This window comes from Miniopterus natalensis, chromosome 1, assembly GCF_054644295.1.
Source record: "Miniopterus natalensis isolate mMinNat1 chromosome 1, mMinNat1.hap1, whole genome shotgun sequence".
Taxonomy (NCBI): Eukaryota; Metazoa; Chordata; class Mammalia; order Chiroptera; family Miniopteridae; genus Miniopterus; species Miniopterus natalensis.
Genome location: NC_142081.1, coordinates 81,693,360 through 81,711,647, shown reverse-complemented (window position 1 = coordinate 81,711,647; position 18,288 = coordinate 81,693,360). Strand labels below are relative to the sequence as shown.

General features: G+C 41.8%; 1 protein-coding gene across 3 annotated transcripts in view; it reads right to left on the bottom strand.

Annotated features, from left to right (window-relative positions):
- The window catches only part of BEND7 (BEN domain containing 7), a 78,160-nt gene that overhangs the window by 39,174 nt on the left and 20,698 nt on the right, over nt 1-18,288 (bottom strand). For all 3 annotated transcript variants that reach the window (XM_087823586.1, XM_087823581.1, XM_087823582.1), the window contains exons 3-5: nt 11,837-12,136; nt 8,127-8,249; nt 4,704-4,969 (exon numbers count right to left, since the gene is read on the bottom strand). In XM_087823586.1, coding sequence (XP_087679712.1) covers nt 4,704-4,969; nt 8,127-8,249; nt 11,837-12,136 — 689 coding nt within the window. The remainder of the gene's footprint in view (nt 1-4,703; nt 4,970-8,126; nt 8,250-11,836; nt 12,137-18,288) is intronic.

Sequence of the window (18,288 nt, the reverse complement as noted above, 5' to 3'; positions counted from 1 at the left end):
GGGTTTAGGAGACAGAGATGCAGTTGCTGTTTCTGGCCTCTGCTGTGAGTCCTAAAACTAAATATCTGGACGTTTATGTGGCACCAAGAGACTCCCTGTGAGATCATAATGGTATTTTGATTTCTGAGACACTATTCCCAAACAGAAGTTGTCAGTGCTTCCTGTTCCACTTTCTATTGGCGGAAAAATATTATTTTGAAGCATTCTTTCCAGATCAGGGAGCATGAACTCGCTGTTACGCGCCCCTTATAAGAAAGTCAGCTTTATTAGTTGAGGCAGCAGCCAGCCAGCAGCAGCCAGAGCAAAGGTGATGAATCTCTGCCCCCTTGCTCTTCAGGTCCTTTCTCTTACGCGGATTTCTTAGCTGGTGATGAATGGGCACTAACATTATATCTACGATGTGCCACAAAGCAAACCAATTTCTTAAAAAAATAAAAGAGGGCAGCTTCACTTTCTGAGACATAAAGAAAAGATAACAGGTTAACTAATCTCCAATTTTCATATGAAACCTTTTTATTTCCTCCATTTTAGAAGTATAACCACAGTGGATTACCAACATCTAATGATCCTCACCTTTGTACATATATTTAAAAACAGGCTAAAACTCTTTAATTGTAACTTTGAACCTCTTTTTTGTTTACTGTCTCTAGTATAAATGAGGTCTCTCTGCTTACTAATCGTGGCTATGACAGAAACCACCATTCCAAATGAATATCCTTCTAAAAACTAGACTTCCTTTGACAGAATCACTATTTGATACTCGAGTGAAGACAGATAGCTGGTACACTAATTTTAAGATTCTATTGATTACTGAACTAATAATGTATTCAATAAATTCTACTGAATACTTAAGATCTTTGAATGATGACATCCAAAGTATGGGGCAGAATTGTGAGGGGGTTTTGTGTTTTTTAAATCTTCTTTTCATAAACTGGAAATACACCTAATATACTGCTAAAAAAAATACTAAGTGAGAATAGAGAATCAATGTACATAATAGTATTGTGAACAGAAAGACTAAATTCACAGCCTTTAGACATTCTTATAAATTCTGTTATATGTTTTTGGTCCAAAATCAGTTAGTTTTACTCAACAAAATCCTGCCTCTTCATTCAGTTTTCTTCTAGGTTTCAGTCTTGAGCCAGTCTGAAACTTGACTAGATAGCCTGCCAAGTATACAAACTATTGTGTCTAATTTATTAGTTTACAATTGAAAATCTGGGACTACTGCCCAATATGAATATTCATGCACATAAAGCCTTTTGCATGTCTTACTAAAATTTGGTATTGATAATACCTCATATAAAAAGCCTGTGTCAGGAATGTTCCCTCTGTGATTAACTTGTATCATCTCTTTCAAATTGTTTCACATACTTTTCTTTAGATTATACAGGGGAGTCGCATGATATTCTCATAGGGACTTAGGGGAGAAAATTTTTAATTTACCTGGCTAGAGGGTCTCCTACCCATGCTAGGTTTTGACCCAAACTACAGTTGGCCCTTAAAAATGTGCTGGGTAGGGGTGCCGACCCCCACACAGTAAAAAATCCACATATAACTTTTGACTCTCCTAGAATTTAACTATACAGTTGTTTCTCAGTACCTGAGGGGTACTGGTTCCAAGATCCCTTGTGGATACCAAAACTAACAGATGCTCATGTCCCGTGTAAAATGGCACAGAACAATACATACGGCAGACCCTTCACATCCTCGGACTCCCAACCATAGATCAAAAACAGTACAGATATTTATGAGAAAATCCACACGTAAGTTGACCCGTGTACCACCTTTGAGCACAGGTAGTCATTATCAGTGTTCTGCCTGCTATTATCTACGGCCCCACATGCGTGCTTAGGTTTGTGTTTGTGCAGATATACAAATTTGTATTTGGGTGACTCTAAAAGTCATAGCATAAAAGAGATAACTTAATACATTGTGAATTTTAAAAAATGTACAGGTTTTTTTTTTTTTACCTAAAAAAGCAATAAAGCTTAAGTTTTATGTGTCATTTTTCATTGCTTCTAGCTCTAATCTTTCTCCTGTGCTCCAAATATCTAATGAACATTCTGAGATACTAAGCTTACTTTTACGTCCCATCCAGAGCTGAAGGCTACTTCTGCTCTCTTTCCCTCTCAGTTAAAGAAGTCAGGACCATCTAGTAACCAACCTAGTTTTTTCTAAGATAGAAATTGGGGGCTACTTCCTACTAAGTTACCAAGTCTTCTGTGTGGGTACCTCCTAAATGTCTCTCATGTTCTCCCTCCAGGGTCACTGCTCCTGTATAGACCCTCCCAATCTCCTGCCTGGCTGACTATAATTACCTTCCTCTGGTCTCTTTGTATCTAGTATCTTCTCTGCATCTGTCACCTACAACGCTGTTCCAGTTTCCATTCTAAAACACAGGTGTGATTATTCCTCTACTGGAAACTTGCAATGGTTCCCTAGTGTCGGTGAGATAAAGGCCAAGGGCATCGGCAAGCCTTTATATAGCGCTCACTATCTGACTCCACCCGACTTTTACATCATCTGCCACCACTTGCCCAATCCTACACCTTTGGCCCTACTCCTCCCAATGCCAGGTACTTCTCAGAGTCCATCTTCAAATACACAATTCCCATCTATATATATATATATATATGTATATATGTATATATGTATATATGTATATATGTATATATGTATATATGTATATATGTATATATATATCTCCAATTACATTTTCTCCAATCTGTTTTATAGAAAGATTCCTTTAAGATTATTATATAAATTGTTTTCTCCTCTAGACTTCCACCAAATTTTAAAGGGCTCAGGGCTAAGAAATAATAAGACTAAAAGGCACCTAAGTTTGGATGCCTTAGCACTGATGGTCCCATCATCTAAGGAAGTCAGTCTCCTCCACCAGGGACTCCGCAGCCCAGCCTCATGAATGCCAGTGGACAGAATTTCTTTATCCACTGATGGGACTCATTGCACAGTTCTCTAGGTGCAGTGGGTTTCTGTTGAACAGATGAATCAAATGGCTATCAGCTGGGTAATGTAAAGAGAATATCCATATATAGTTTTTGCTTTTCTTTAAAAATACGTTATTTTTCCATCAAGGTAATAAGCACCTGAGTTTCATGGACAATTCTGAATGCACATTATTAAATTTAATCACTTGTGTTAGCAAAAAATAATCATGAATAAAAAGCAAATTATATTTATTTGGTATATAAATAAAATTATAATACTGATATTGATAAAGAGAAAAAATTCTGCTTCACTAATGTACATAAGGCCTTTATCAGCTAGTCCTCAATTTATCTCTGAAGTACATTTGGAGCTTAAACATTTAAAAGGAGAAGTTTCAGTTATTAGAATTAGATCAACCCATTCAAGCACTGATTTATACAACTCACGTGATTGATCTTGATGCATCAATGCCTATCAGAAAAGGATACTAAGAAAAATATAAAAGTATTAAGAAAACTGCTTATGATTGAATGTACTCTGTGTTATGGAATATGTACCTCTGTTTCCAAATATGTTATCTACATGAATTTTGAAACCAGAGCCTTAGTTTCAATAACAATATGATCTAATCGAAGGAGCTGACTGGTCCAGAGTAGAAAGTTATCATTATTAATGATGTTTTTAAATTAAGTTTTAATGGACAATTAAATGAACTTCTTAACAATTATAGCATGTGTTCAAAGATAAAAAACTAAAACAAGCCCTCGGCACTGAGGACTGAATAAAAGTTTGAATGATTTTCTACTCTAAAAAAGTCACACAATAATTACTTTTGTTACCTCCTTTTATTAAAGACCTCAAGTGTATACATGATAGCAAACTGTCTTCCTGTGCAATGTGAAAGGGAACACTTTTAAAAACAACAATTTATTTCTTATTTAAAAATCAGGGCTAAACTCCAATGCCATATAGGCCTGTGGGAGTTCTCAGCAGGATTCTCATTCTATGCAATCTGATAACAGATCACTCATTCTTGTTTATTTTAAGAACTCTCCCAATAAGTTGGGGTTCACAACATCAGTGTACTTAGATATTGTAAAGAGAGTATGCAATTGCACATATAGCATACTATTAACAAAATTAGTTTATAGTTATTGAATATAAACTGGCAAGTCAGATGGATATCTTAGATATCATCCAACAGCTGGATCTGCAACAACATTCTGGCTATAATATTAAAATAGAAAAACCTTTGCAGAGCGTTAACCTATCATTACACAGAGTAAATGACACGGCACTGCAGCCTAATTAGCAGTGTACCTTGCATCTATAAAACAGAATTAGCATTACTGCTCCTTTTTTATTATTAGTTTGTGTTTCTAGAAAGGTGTGACCTTCTCTCTAAGGTTTGGTTCATTTATGTCCATGTACAAAGGATTTAATTATGTTCTTTTAGCTCTCTACACTGAGGAAATTGAAAATGACTACTTCAAAATTAAAAATGTTAAAGAGATTACTTACTCCATCACCCTTCTTTCAGAGATACAGAATAGAAACATGTTTAAATAAATAAGGCATAAGATTTTCAGAAGAGAAAATTCTAGGGAAGGAAATTATTCATCGTCTTCCTTTCCTCTTTCCAACGTGTATTCTGCAAGTTTTTCCAGAGTTAAGGGGAAAGTGTAATAATACGATAAAATTCCTGACAGTTGTATCACATTAGTGTCAGCAGCCAGAAAACATGAACTTACATCTGAGGAAGGTGATTCCAGAACAATGCCAAATCCTAGGACGCGGTTCTCCCCAGCGGAGGTGCGCTCAGCTGCCTGGAGGGCAGGCTGCTCTGAGGCCACAGCCGTCTTCTTCTCAGTCTCTAACACACTGGGCTTCTGTTTCACAGTAAGAGGTTCAACAGTCTTTGGGGGCACTTTTTTCTTTTTATTTCTCTTGCGTGAGACGGCAGTTCGCTGGGAGCATATAAGGGAAATTGGGGGTTGTTGTCTGTTTTGGGTTCCAACTGTGAACAATAAACAAAAATATGATACAGGCACTTGTGTCCAACTTAGGAAAATGTATCACCTGTCTATGTGCATGCTCCACTAGCTGAGGCTGTGATGGGGCTCACTCAGGGACGAAGCGCAGCACCACAAAACAGAGCGCGCGGGACCTGAATTCACCGCATGCAGGCTCTGGAGCACTCTAAAGTCCTACAGGCAGAAACACACCCAAGAGAGAACCCTGCTGCAGGCGCTGGCGAATAACTGGATTGTACTGCTACTGCCAGGTTCAATGGAAGAAAAGGATGCTGAGCTTCGAGGAAACATCTGAGCATGATTTTACAAATCGTGTGATGTTGTATCAATGAGAACTCCGGAACTTAAAATGTGGTGTAGGTGTCCACGCTTTCTGGTGAGCCAGTCTCAGGAATATTCCAATTGTCATTTGGGGTTAAACTGATCAGCGGCTAGTGCTGAAATGGACAGAGACTGGACAAGGACGGTCACTTGGCTAAGACTGAGCAAACGAATCTGTCTAGAATGACACCGGTATGCGTGTACCAGGAGGGACGTGGGCAAAGCCTGCTAGTCACTGGTCAGGTCCCATAACTCCTTCCTCACAAACCAACACTGTCCACACATCAAGATCTCCGCAGCACTACGCTGCTGGCTCAGACCTGGCCGCTTCTCCATACCTCGTTTTATGCGGCTGAAAAATAGAAATAATAGAGTTCTACACGAGTGAAGTAAATGAGTAAAATCCAGAAACAGTTTGTGTTCCAAAGACAAAAAGCACTAAACAAGTACTAATACTGAAAATATACTTAAAGAAACAAGGTGGGAATTATAATTTTTACAGGTGCACTTTGAGAAGTAATGTTTGTTAACCATTTAAAAATACTCTCATGGAAAGTTTAATAGAAAAATATGAAATTCTCATGTGTTAATACTGCTTACTAAATGTGACCATAGGATATGCCTGCCTTTTTATAGAAACACACCTATAAATATGTCAAATGAAAACTGAAGATCTTTAAATACAGAAAATGTGGATCATTTCCTATCAGTTTACAAATAAAGAATATTTATACTTTAAATTTGATATTTTCATCTCCAGCTTGGAAAGAAATTTATAACTAAGTGTTAGAAACAAACTACTTGCACTGCACATAAACTGAAAGGTTTTTAATCACCCATGCAGTAATTCATCGAGCTCACTGGTTCCTCGACCCTGGCTGTACATTACAATCACCCTGGAGCTTGAAAAAATCTCAGTGCCTCAGCCTCACCCCAGACTAATTGAATCGGAATTTCCAGGGGTGGTGCCCAGGCACTGAGATTTTTCTAAAGGTCCTCAAGTAATTCCAGTGTAGAGGCTGGAGAGGAGGACTTTTTTCTGTTCTCTCCAAATTGTTCCCAAAGTCAAGTGGACGACTGAAGCAATTATCAAGATAGTCTAGAACACACGCCTCTCTAAGCCTCATTATTCTAAATTACAAGTGAAAATGTTTTTGGTTTCAAGAACACAGGGACTATCTGAGTTTTCTTCTCCTTTTGCAAGTCTAGACATAGCTGAAGTTTCTTGCATCCAGATCTTATCGCTTGATCCTACTACCTTAAAGTAAAGGTAAAACTTTCTAAATATATGTAATTTAAATCTGAGTCTTACAGGCAATAAACCCTACCCACACAACACAAATTCTTTTTGTTTGTTTGTTAATCCTCACCTGAAGATATTTTTTCTATTAAATTTTAGAGAGAGTGGAAGGCAGGGAGGGAGGGGGAGAGAGAGAGAAACATCCATTTGAGAGAGAGACATGGATTGGTTGCCTCCCACACGTGCTCTGACGGGGGCCGGGGATCGAACCTGCAACCCAGGTACGTGCCCTTGAGCAGGAATTGGACCTCAGACCCTCAGTGTGTGGGCTGATGCTCTAACCACTGAATCACACCAGGCAGGGCACTCATCTTACTTTCATGTGATCTTGGGTAACTGAGATGTCTTAAGTATTGAGCTTTTTAATATCAAAACCACGTCATTAAATATAAAAATTTTACTAGAATTCACTAAAAGACACCACGTACAACTTCTGAACAATGGCCTTTGTGAATACCTTTAGAATGAAAGGAGGGGAATGCTATTCACACATGATAGTGCTGTTTCCTGTGTTAGGCCAAGGTCAAGGAGCAGTTTTCCCTGACAAGAGGAAAAGCTTAATCAAATGATCAATTATTTTTGGTACCTGTAACAAAAAAGTTCTCTTCCCCCTCCAATTGTGAAGATTAGAAAACAGCTGCCATCAACAATATTTAGACTTCCAGACTTCTATGAAGGTCTCTGTGGTCTTTATAACAACACTAATGAAATAGCTCACGCTCATGCCATGCCTTACAGGGTTCATTTACCATCTCATTCTCCTTTGAAAACAACCCTGAGAGTGAGATGTCAGTACTCCAGAGACAGAGGAGAAATCTGAGGCTCAGAGAAGTTGCACAGGTGTAAGAGGAGAAACTGAACTCTGACTCCAAACTGCAAATGCAGTGCTCCACTCTCCTACGACCTAACAGGACAAAAAAGGCATCATGTAAATTATGACGACAAAACGTGTCTTTGAGCTTCTATGTCCTGAATGTTAGGAAGAAAAGCCACCAGCAGCACCTATGCTTCCTAAAGGGCTCCTCCACATCTACACAAATGTGTGACTTCCCCACTGTCAAGCCAAGCCCCAAAGGGACTCGTACAGGAGTGGAGGTCGTCAAGATGCAGGCAGCCCCCAAACTGAGCACCTAAGGGACCAGATAGGCAGCCTCATTTTCTTTCCTGATCAGAACCTCTTTGTCGATTCACATCTGGATTAGCTGAAGAACTTTGCCCACCTTCATGTATAACTGTCAAAATATAATGAGCTCACATTTGTGAGGTGCTGGGAGATCCGGGGCTGAGGTATACAGAGCACATGTACGCAAGTATAGTAGTATTATTAAAAATAAAAATTTCGTTATTTTCTAAAGGGAAATAGGTTGGAGAAAAAGCTGAGAAAATGGACACTTGAAAAATCATATAAAGACAACACAGAGGGAAGGACTCAACAAGAGAAGCATAATAAACATCCCAACCGAAGATGTCAGATATGCATGAAGAATCAGGGGGCTCGATCTGATGTGTAAGCATTGTACCTGCTTGAATTTGCATTAATTTCCGCATGGTCTTGAGCTCTTGGAGAATGGCCTGCAATGTTGACTGGCAGTTACAAGTACAGCAGTTTGATCCAACTGAAGAATTCACCACTGGAAGCTCTCCTAAGCATGAAAGAAAAGAATGACATACTCCAAACAACACCAAAATTATAAAGAGAGAAAAAAAAGGTATCTTGATGGGACTTTGAAGCCTGTGCAATTATGAGACTGTGCCTAAGGAAAATGTACCCAATAATTCTCACAACTTAAATTTGGGGGTCTGACTTGATCTAATTATCCAGGCTTCTGTATTATAAGGTGTGAGCTGTTGCACCAGGTGGTGGAGTCTGCATGAATGTCTGCACACAATGCACTGTCACAGCAGGCCTCTCTATCGCCACACCGGGTCATCTCAGATAACAATAGCTTAAAAACTCACTAGAAACATGCTCGTGCTCTTTTGTACAAAAAACTAGCTCGAGAATAGCTTTACAAAAAAACTGGTAGCTGCACCTATTATAAGAGTTCGTGTTAAGAATTAAATGGGTCTAACTATTAAAAAATAGTTTTAATATTAAGCATGTTATTTCAAAAATTAAGAACTGTCAACACACTGAAACTTCTAGGGTACTCTCTGAGTGTGGTGTGCGTGGGGTGGGGAAGAATGGGAGAGCAGGGTATGGTGGACACATCTGAACTTGATGGGTTAGAGGGTGTTGATGTGCTCGGTTTTCTCCAACTTAATAAAGGCAATGTTCCTGTATCTTTTTTCCATTCCCATTTCTTAGATTTCCCTCATTTTAGTCTCTTTTTAACTGTTTAAATCCAATACATTTTCCTTAAAATAACTATTCTATAGTTTCCCTTACAAGTAAAGACAATCTTCCTACCGCCCTTAGAATAAAATGGAGCATTTGGAAAATCACTGATTCAGTGGCGTTCCCTCTGCATCAGTATCCAACCCACTACCATAAAATGGACAGTATAAGACTGTTGCCACAGGTTTTTTTTCATAGGTGGAAGAGGTAACTTCTTAGGTTTTGGTCCAGTTATATCTTTTATTATACATTATATGTAATTTATTATTTTTAAAATTTATCTTTATTGTTGAAAGTATTACAGATGTTCCCCTTTTCCCCCCATTGACCCTCTCCTCCCCATTCCCGGCCCCACTCCAGACCTTCACTGCACTATTGTCTGTGTCCATGGTTATGTATATATGCATCTAAGTTCCCAGCTTAATCTCTCTCCCCCTTCTTGTAATTTAAGTCCCATGTGGGTACTATAGAAAAATTCACCACAGCAAAAGCACGAAATACTTAAAGATAACTTAATGTTTGGATTAGCACAACTATTTACATTCTAAGTTGTAGCAAACTGAGATGCTATAACACCTTGAGATTGCAAATAATTTCAATGAAATACCAGCCACAGTTATATATAACAATGTGAAAACAAATACAAAAGAGATCTATTTTCAAATGAATATGAGGGAATTTATGTTTGTAGCTTTTAACATAACATTTTCCAAAGTAAATGCACCTTCCTTGTTGTGTACTGGAAACAGAACTCTGTTCACCCGAAACCTATTCGTGTGGGGTGTACTAACTCTCTCCACACCTGAGCGCATCTTACGTCTCCTTTCTTCCATGGCTGGAGGATCGGGAGGGCCTTGTAGAATATTCCTAGTCACTATTCTAAGAGCTGTCTCTATCCTTTTTAGAGGATAAAGCAACTCTTTTCAGCGTGTTATAAATCATTTTCTAATTTGAAAGAGAACTGCCTTTTTATTTTTATAGAGGAGTCTTTCAAGAGCCATCTCCCTCCAACCTGGAAGCATGCCAGCCTGTGAATTCGATACTGACTTATGTAATATTGAGGGAAAGAGAAGACACCAGTACATCTCTTGGGGTCCCTTGCTGTCTCATCAGCAGTGTCTCAGGATGGCTTTTCATGCCTCTGGACTGGTTACTGGAAACTGTGTTTTAAAAACAACAATCAGCCCTAGCCGGTGTTGCACAGTGGTTAGAGCACTGGCCTGAGCACTGGAGGCCACGGATTCAATTCCCCATCAAGGGCATGTACCTGAGTTGCAGGTTCGATCCCATATGGGAGGCAACTAATCAATGGGTCCCTCTTACACGTGAATATCTCTCTCTCTCTCTCTCTCTCTCTCTCCCCCCCTCCCTCCCTCCCTCCCTCCCCCTATACCCCCTTCCATTTGCTCTAAAAATCAATGGAAAAAATATCCTCGGTGAGGATTAACAAAAACAAACAAACACAAAACAACAATCAAAACAGTTCTCTTAATCTTAAGGATAATAAATGGGAAAAAAACCCTTTACTTTTCAAGGAAACTAAAAATGCATTCTTACTTTTTTCTTATTCTCTTTGTGTGAACTATAGAGCTGCACATCTAGACGTAATTTGTAGAACAAGTAACATCCAATGTCACTGGATGGAAATTAACATGACCGGAAAAAATCATCCATTTTCCCCTTAAGCTTTGGGGGAAAAAATCCCATTTAATTTTGTTCTAAACAATTAGAAACTTAAATTAAGGAAATGTTACTTTAAAGGGCTACATTTCAACTCTAATGAAGCAAGTTATGAAATATGGATCATTTGGTTCAGTAGCTGGGATGTGAGGTTAAAACGAAGGTACTAGGGTGCTAAGTTATCCGCCCTCCTTTTAACTACAACTCTTCTGATAATGAAGAAAAGCTATGATGTCAGCAAGAGAATGTATTAATAATACACCACATGACCAGGAAGCTTCTTTTAATGACAAAAGGGAGCTCTTTCTGCCCTAATGTTCAGTCTTTTGTGACAACATTTGTCCATCAGCAAATGACAGCTTATACTTCTTAAGGGACTAAAATCACTACTAAAAAATCACCACTTCTACCACAGAACCCCCAGCCTCCCCTGCTTCTAAATTCTGGTATTTTATAGTCTGCAAGTTTTTCCACGATATAGCCATGTCTTTTAAAAATAACTGAATTAAGGCAGGTAATTAAGGGAGGGTTTAATGTACAGCAGGTCCTCAAATAATGTCATTTTCTTATAATGTTGATGAGAAAGAAATCGATTCCCAGCCAAGGCAACTATCAGTGTGGAGTTGGAATGCTCTCCCACATCTGCATGGGTTTCTCCAGGGACTCCAGTTTCCTCCCACATCCTAAAGATATGCACCTGAAGTTCACTGGCATGTCTATGTTGTCCCAGTGTGAGTGAGTATGGGGTGAGTGGCCCTGGGATGGAAGGGCAACCTGTCCAGGCTGGGTCCCTAGGGACCTTGTGCCCTGGGCTGCTAGGAGAAGCTCTGGCTACCTGTGACCCTAAACTGCAATCAGCAGGTTGGCAAAGAATCCTCTTACTTGTTTTTATTCATCTTTCTTAAATGTATGGATAGCTCAGATTTACTTCAATGTGCAATATTACAAGTATTTTGGGTCTTTATTTACAAGTTTGGTGATGCTTTTGTGACCAGAAATAGGCCATAGGAACTTAACTTTTGTTTAAATCAGTCTATGGTAAAACTGATTTCGTTATTTCACTTAAAAGTCACAGTTTCCAAGAACCTACTGACAGTGTTAAGTAAGAACTTACTGTTTTGAGCTCAAAAAACATAGTGAACATTTAGGAATAAAACAACATTTGGACAGCCCCCCCATAAGAGCATTCTGAATGTCTGATAACAGTCATACCGTTGGAGCTCCTAGTAGTGTGGGGTTGACTCTGGAAGGTTCTAGAGCGGGGGCCAGACTGCCCTGAGAACTGCCCGCTCTGGGCTGGGAACTCGTTCCACGCACCCCGAGAAGGGTGGAGGCTCTGCGGGGCCTCAGCAGAGGAGTTCAAACGCTGAGGCCAGATGGAGTCCAAATCCTGGGGTTCTTCTTTTAGCTTTTCTCCTTCCTTGCCAACACGCTGATAGATCCTCCCGGTGCTATCATTCAGTAATCTTCTCATTCCTGTAATTTGTTTTTTAATTTCCATGCTTTCACCTCCTAATGGGAACAGGGCCAAAGAGAGCACTGTAAATCAGCACAAGAAAAAACAGTCCTCTACCAAAAATGCCACCACTCCTTCTCTGGAAATGGCAACGATTACCATTCCCTGATGCAAGCTTCTAGATACTAAGTAATCCATAAAAATTAAAGGCAAGGAAACGGGCTATGGTCTGAAGAAACTGATTATATTCCTGGTGCATCTCAGTTTAATCTCTTTCTGGCCAAATTCTCTTATGATAAAAGAGATTTCCTGAGTATATTTCATCTGGGGCACACTTAAAATTCCCTCCTTGGGAGTGTTTTCTGGGTGAGGATGTCATAAGAAAATAGCTGAGGCAGAAGACGGAGGGTGGGACTACAGACTGAAATCCCCGGCGTGAAAGCGCTATAGCCACTCACTTGTAATGGCAAAACCTGCAGCGCAGCTCGCCCCCCTGCCGGCAGGCGGTTACAGACCTCAGGAAGAATGTGTGGCACTGGCTGGGATGCAGAGCTTTTTGAGGCTGTTGGCACAGCAGCAGCGCTATTGACCGACACAGTGGGGGGAGACATCACCCTCAGAGGTGACAGAGTAGGAGCAGAGGGACATCGAGGCAAGGGAGGAAGGCTCTGTCTTTCTCAGCCCAACTCACAGCGGACGTGCCCCTAGAACTGTGACTCAGCCTAGTGATGTCCAGGGTCCCTGACTGCGCAGCACCAGAGGGGAAGTGCAGGCCCCCCCGCCCCCCACCCTGGACCTACCTGGACCAAATCCACTGCCACCTCCACTTGGTAACTATAAACAGAACAGGTTGTTTCAAAGCCCAGCTCACCTATGCATTGACTTTTAAAAAAAATAGTGGTAAAACTCACATAACATAAAATTTACCATCTCAACCATTTTTAAGTACATAGGTAAGTATAGTCACATTGTTTTGCAACAGATCTCCAGAAGTTTCACACTGAGGTTTTTTTAAGATTCTTTTTCCCTCAGGGATTTTTTTTTTTTTTTTAATCCTCAACGGAGGACATTTTTTCCATTGCTTTTCAGAGAGAGTGGAAGTGGGCGGGGGGAGGGAAGAAACAGCAATATGAGAAAGACACATTGATTGGTTGCTTCCTGCACTTCCCCCAACAGGGGCTGAGCCTGAAACCGAGGTACATGCCCTTGGCCCAAATCAAACCCAGGACCCTTCAGTCCACGGGCCAACGCTCTAACCACTAAGCAACCCGGCTAGGCGGGGATTTTTTTTCTGTTTGAACTAAAGTATCTCTATACTGCACTGGGGGTACTTCATAAATATTGCTTAAAGATGACTGTCAAATTATACAGATATAAAATATTTTCTATAAATAAGAACAGAAGATGCCAGTATCTATTAGGAACTATTTCAAATATACTAACTTCTTAAACTATGCATCAGCCAGGATTTTCTCTAAGGTTAAAAAAAGTAGATCCCCCCCCCCCCCAATCTGGGTGTTAAAATAAAAGTCTTGTCCCAGGGTATGTATACACACTCATGCAGTCACTCTATTAAATGCTTGAAATTTAAACTATGAGAAATAAAGCCCACAGAAAGTACCTATTAGGAAAAACATCTCCTGCAAATAAATCCAGCATGTTTAATATAATGACGTTTTAATGCACTTAGTATCTTGTAAGCCAGATTTCTCTGTAGAACTGGTAACTGCAAACTCTAGGTATTTTGTGTTGTCTAGTTAGATACTTAGTTAATATATAAATACATTACTGACTAAAAGGAAACTTTTATACGCTGTTTTGAAATAAGTATCTTCCTTTTTTAAAATGGCAATAAGAATGTTAATTATGCCTTTAATATCTAATGTGGTTGAACACAGACGTGATACAGATTTCCAAATTATGGTATTATGTGCTGCTATATGCTTGAGAGGAGAAACACTTTAATTTGTAATAAAACCATTTTTACAGCAAACACCTGTGAAGATTACAATATAGAAACAATAAATCATATTCTAGATTTTATGAGAATGACCAAGCAAGATTTAAATGACGCAGCCAGCAGAATTTACGGCTTCAAGATGTCTAGAACAGGGTGTGTCTGGAGGAGCTCCCGGAGGAATTCTGTAAGATGCATCTGTGGGCGCATGTGGTATTTGTTTCGGTACCCAAACACATACTATCCTGGCTAGTTAACAGCATGTTTTGGGCAAGAAGGAACTTCTTTCCTGCGGGGATCTTGTCCTCAATCTTCTAGATCAGGGACGCTGTGTACCCACCAAAGGCTGCAGCACACTGATCTTCACTGGCATTGGCTGGTGGCTGCCAGTCCTTTCCCTCCTGACTCCCTGGCAAGAGCTGCACGGTGATGCCATACTCTGCCTGGTTGAGTCAGTGCCAGCTTGCTTCTACACATCCCAGCAAAAGGCATCCTCTTTTCAAAGGTTCCACCTCTGCCCTGGAGATCAGATGCTATGAAAAATCACTGGTTTTAGGCGGGGGTCTGAGGATTCTGGAACTTTCTAAGAGCAAATCTGCTTTGTCAGGATCTTAGTCTCCTAGTTGCTGAAGTCATACCTCTGAAAATCACAAGAACTGAAAATTCAATGTGAGTTTTCCATACTCTGTACTTTCACGTGGAAGACCAGAATCCTGAGCTGCAGGTTGAATAGAGGAAAGAAGGGAAAAGTGGAAAGGGAGATTCTGGTTGTTGGCTGCCCCTGCAAAGTTTAAAAACATTTCTTCCAAAGTCAATACAAAAACCAAACAAATTGGGACCTGGGGGACCATGGAGAAAGAAAGAAAACAGCAGAGGCCAAGGCACCCTTGACACTTCACTCTGCAGAGAGCCCACAGTCTATCTGACTGCGGGGAGTTTTAAAGGGCAGAAAATAAAAAACTGCAGAAGCCAATGAGAGGAAAGTGAAGAGACTGGGGAAGGTGGAAGAAGGGCTGACTGGGGGATAGCTTCTTAGAGGAGACAGGCTGGGCATCCCTACAGGACAACTGGAAGTGTACGAATGGTCTCTGGTGTAATTGTCCTACCTTTAGCCAAAGAAGCAGGGAGCAGACCTGAAAATGCCACCTGTGGGGACAGGTCCTGGAGCCCAATTACACATGCAGGTGACCATGGGCTCTGGCAGAGCGAGGCAAGTGTTTCCTTGCACATTTGGGAGAAAGAGCAGAAGGTCAGAAAGGAGACCTGAAGACTATAAGCAGGGATGACCAAAAAAGCTGAGTCAACGCACATAAATGGGAGGGAGTGGGTGCTGACCGCAGGTGATTAGGTGAGCTCGCAGAAGTTCAGCCCCCAGATACTGGGGTGGGGCATGGACAGGCCTGGTGGGTATTCCTGACACCTGGACTTGCTTCGTAAATGTGCTACCTTGTTATCTGATATGAGACAAGTCACCTGCTCTTCTCAGACTTCAGCTTCCCGAGTCATAAAATGAAGGTCCTGATGCCTCTGAAAGTCGTGTGTGTCCTTCTCAGAAAAAGTGGGCTGATTCCATCCTCACCATGGAGCCCAAGTTGTGTGTTTTTTAACTGAAGGAGCCCAAGTTCTCTGCTTTTAAAAAAATGATACAAAGTACGTAATAGATTGAGATTTGAAGCAACAATTCCCCTCTATTGTCTTTCAGGTTTGAATTGTCTTGTCCACAGACAAGGAAACTCTTAGGGGCAATGGGCTTTCTAAAGCAGCAGGATTCCATATGGAAATCTGTGCCCTTTCTTTATTTCTTTCCAAACCTATGTCTTTGCCTAACCCCAACTCCAAGAGGCGGAATGTTTCTAGATGAAACAAAAAAGAAATCTTACTAAAATAAATCTATGCTATGTGGCTCCCTTATGGATAAAACAACCATAACTGAAATCCTTTTTTTTTTTTTCTTTAATTATGTCTTTATTGATTTTAGAGAGAGGAAGGGAGAGAGAGAGAGAGAAACATCAATGATGAGAATCACTGATTGGCTGCCTCCTGCATGTCCCCCCCCAGCTGGGGACTGAGCCCCCCACCCGGGCATGTGCTCTGACAGGGAACTGAACCAAGATCTGGATCACACGTCGATGCTTAATGCTGCGCCACGCCGGCCGGGCTGAAATCTTTTTGAGAGTTCAGTAACTATGCTCCTTGGACAAGATCCAAAAAGATTGCAGGCTGAATTCTACCCTTCGCTAAATTTCAAGACTCTACCAGAATACTTTCCTTCACACAAAGAATTTATATAACACATAGAGTCTTGCGAGAAACGAGATGGCGGCCTACGGAACAGCGGTACCCGCCGCCTCCCGCAACCACATCAAAATTACAACTAAAATACAGAACCACCATCACTCAGAGCCTCCTGACACCTGGCTGAGCAGAAGCCCTACAAGGAGGGAACTGAAGAAGCACTGAGAGCAGTAGGAGGGGTGGAGATGTGGGCAGATTGGGGCTGAACTGTGGAGACGCGGCCGCGGGCCCACACCCAGTGCCGCGGTTAAACCCGGGAGGGGTATCTCGGCGGTGGGGGTTTCCCAGAGGAGTGAGGGGTCCCAGCCCCACATCAGGCCCCAAAGCCCAGGGTCCCAGGGCTGGGAAGAGAAATCCCCACAACTTCGGGCTGTGAAACCAGCGGGGACTGTCCCTGAGGGTTGCGGAGGCCGCGGGAGCCCCAGCAGCTCCTCATAAAGGGCCCGGCACGGACTCACTAGGACGCTCCCTCTGAGCCCAGCACCAGGCAGCAGCCGGAAAGGACCTGGGACACTTGGGGAGGAACTAACCTGCCTGAAATTGGGGCGAGAGCTGGAGGGACAGGTTTCTCCCAGGCAGAGGGGCTGGCAGAGGCCGTTGCTCCTTTGGCGAGTCCTCCCCCCCCACAGCGGGCTGGCAGGGGCCATATTTGAATCGCCAGCGCCTGACTCCCAGCTTTGGCCCCGCCCCAAGATTCCCGGAGGCCCCGCCCCTCCCCACCTGCAGGCTCATCCAGGCCATTTCCAGTGGCTTTTCTATGCAAGTGGCATCTTGAGCCTTATGCTCAGGACTTTCCTAAAATTTCTCCAACAAGCAGCAGAGTGCCCCATACACTTGATAAGTGGCCCCAGGCCTGGCACTAGTGGCAGCCTGCACTGGCTCATAGCTTGGCCTCTCCTGGACACCTCCAAACCCAGCACAAGTAGCAGCCAACTACGGTTTGCTGAGTAGCTCATGCTGGGTGGCCCTGGGCAAGGCACTGGCAGGGGCTGACTTTGCACCTCCCGGGAGGCCCCAGAGACAGTGCACCTGGTGGTCAGAATCGACCACGCTGGATTACAGCCCTACCACATCCATGAGTAACACACTCAAGGGGCACACTTGGTGAACACCAAAGCTCCACTGAAATAAATCCTGCTCCATAGGGGTGTCTCCAGCACAGCAGCTCTTTGGCTATTGTTGCAGCTGGTCCTCACAGCTGATTGGCCTGGGGGTCAATTCCTCCCATCGACACCAACAGCAACCAAAGCTCAACTATAACAGGTCAGAGCACACAGCCCACACAGAGGAGCACCTAGAAGGCCCAGCTTAGGTGACTGGGGAGGCTGAGCCACTGGACTCTACAGGACACCTACTACACAAAGCCACTCTACAAATTCCAGGAGACACAGCAGCTATACCTAATACATAGAAACAAACACCTGGAAGCAGCCAAAATGTGGAGGCAAAGAAACATGTCACAAAGGAAAGAACAGAAGAAATCTCCAGAAAAGGATCTAAACGAAATAGAACCAAGCAAGCTACTAGATACAGAGTTCAGAATAATGATTATAAGGATGCTCAAGGATATTAGTAAGAGTATTACGAAAACAAGTGAGACCATTGATAACATAATAAAGTACCAATTTGAAATAAAGGCTACAAGAACTGAAATGAAAAATAATTTACAGGAAATCAACAGCAGAGTAGAGGACACTGAGAATCAAATCAGCAATTTGGAACATGAGGAAACAAAAAACACCCAACCAGAAGAGCAAAAAGAAAAAAGAATCCAGAAATATGAAGATGTATAAGGAGCCTCTGGGACAACTTCAAGAGGCCCAACATTCGTATTTTTGGGGTGCCAGAAGGAGAAGAGAGCAAGAAATTGAAAACCTATTTGAAAAAAATGACAGAAAACCTCCCCTACCTGGGGAAAGAAATAGACTTACAAGTCCAGGAAGCACAGAGAGTCCC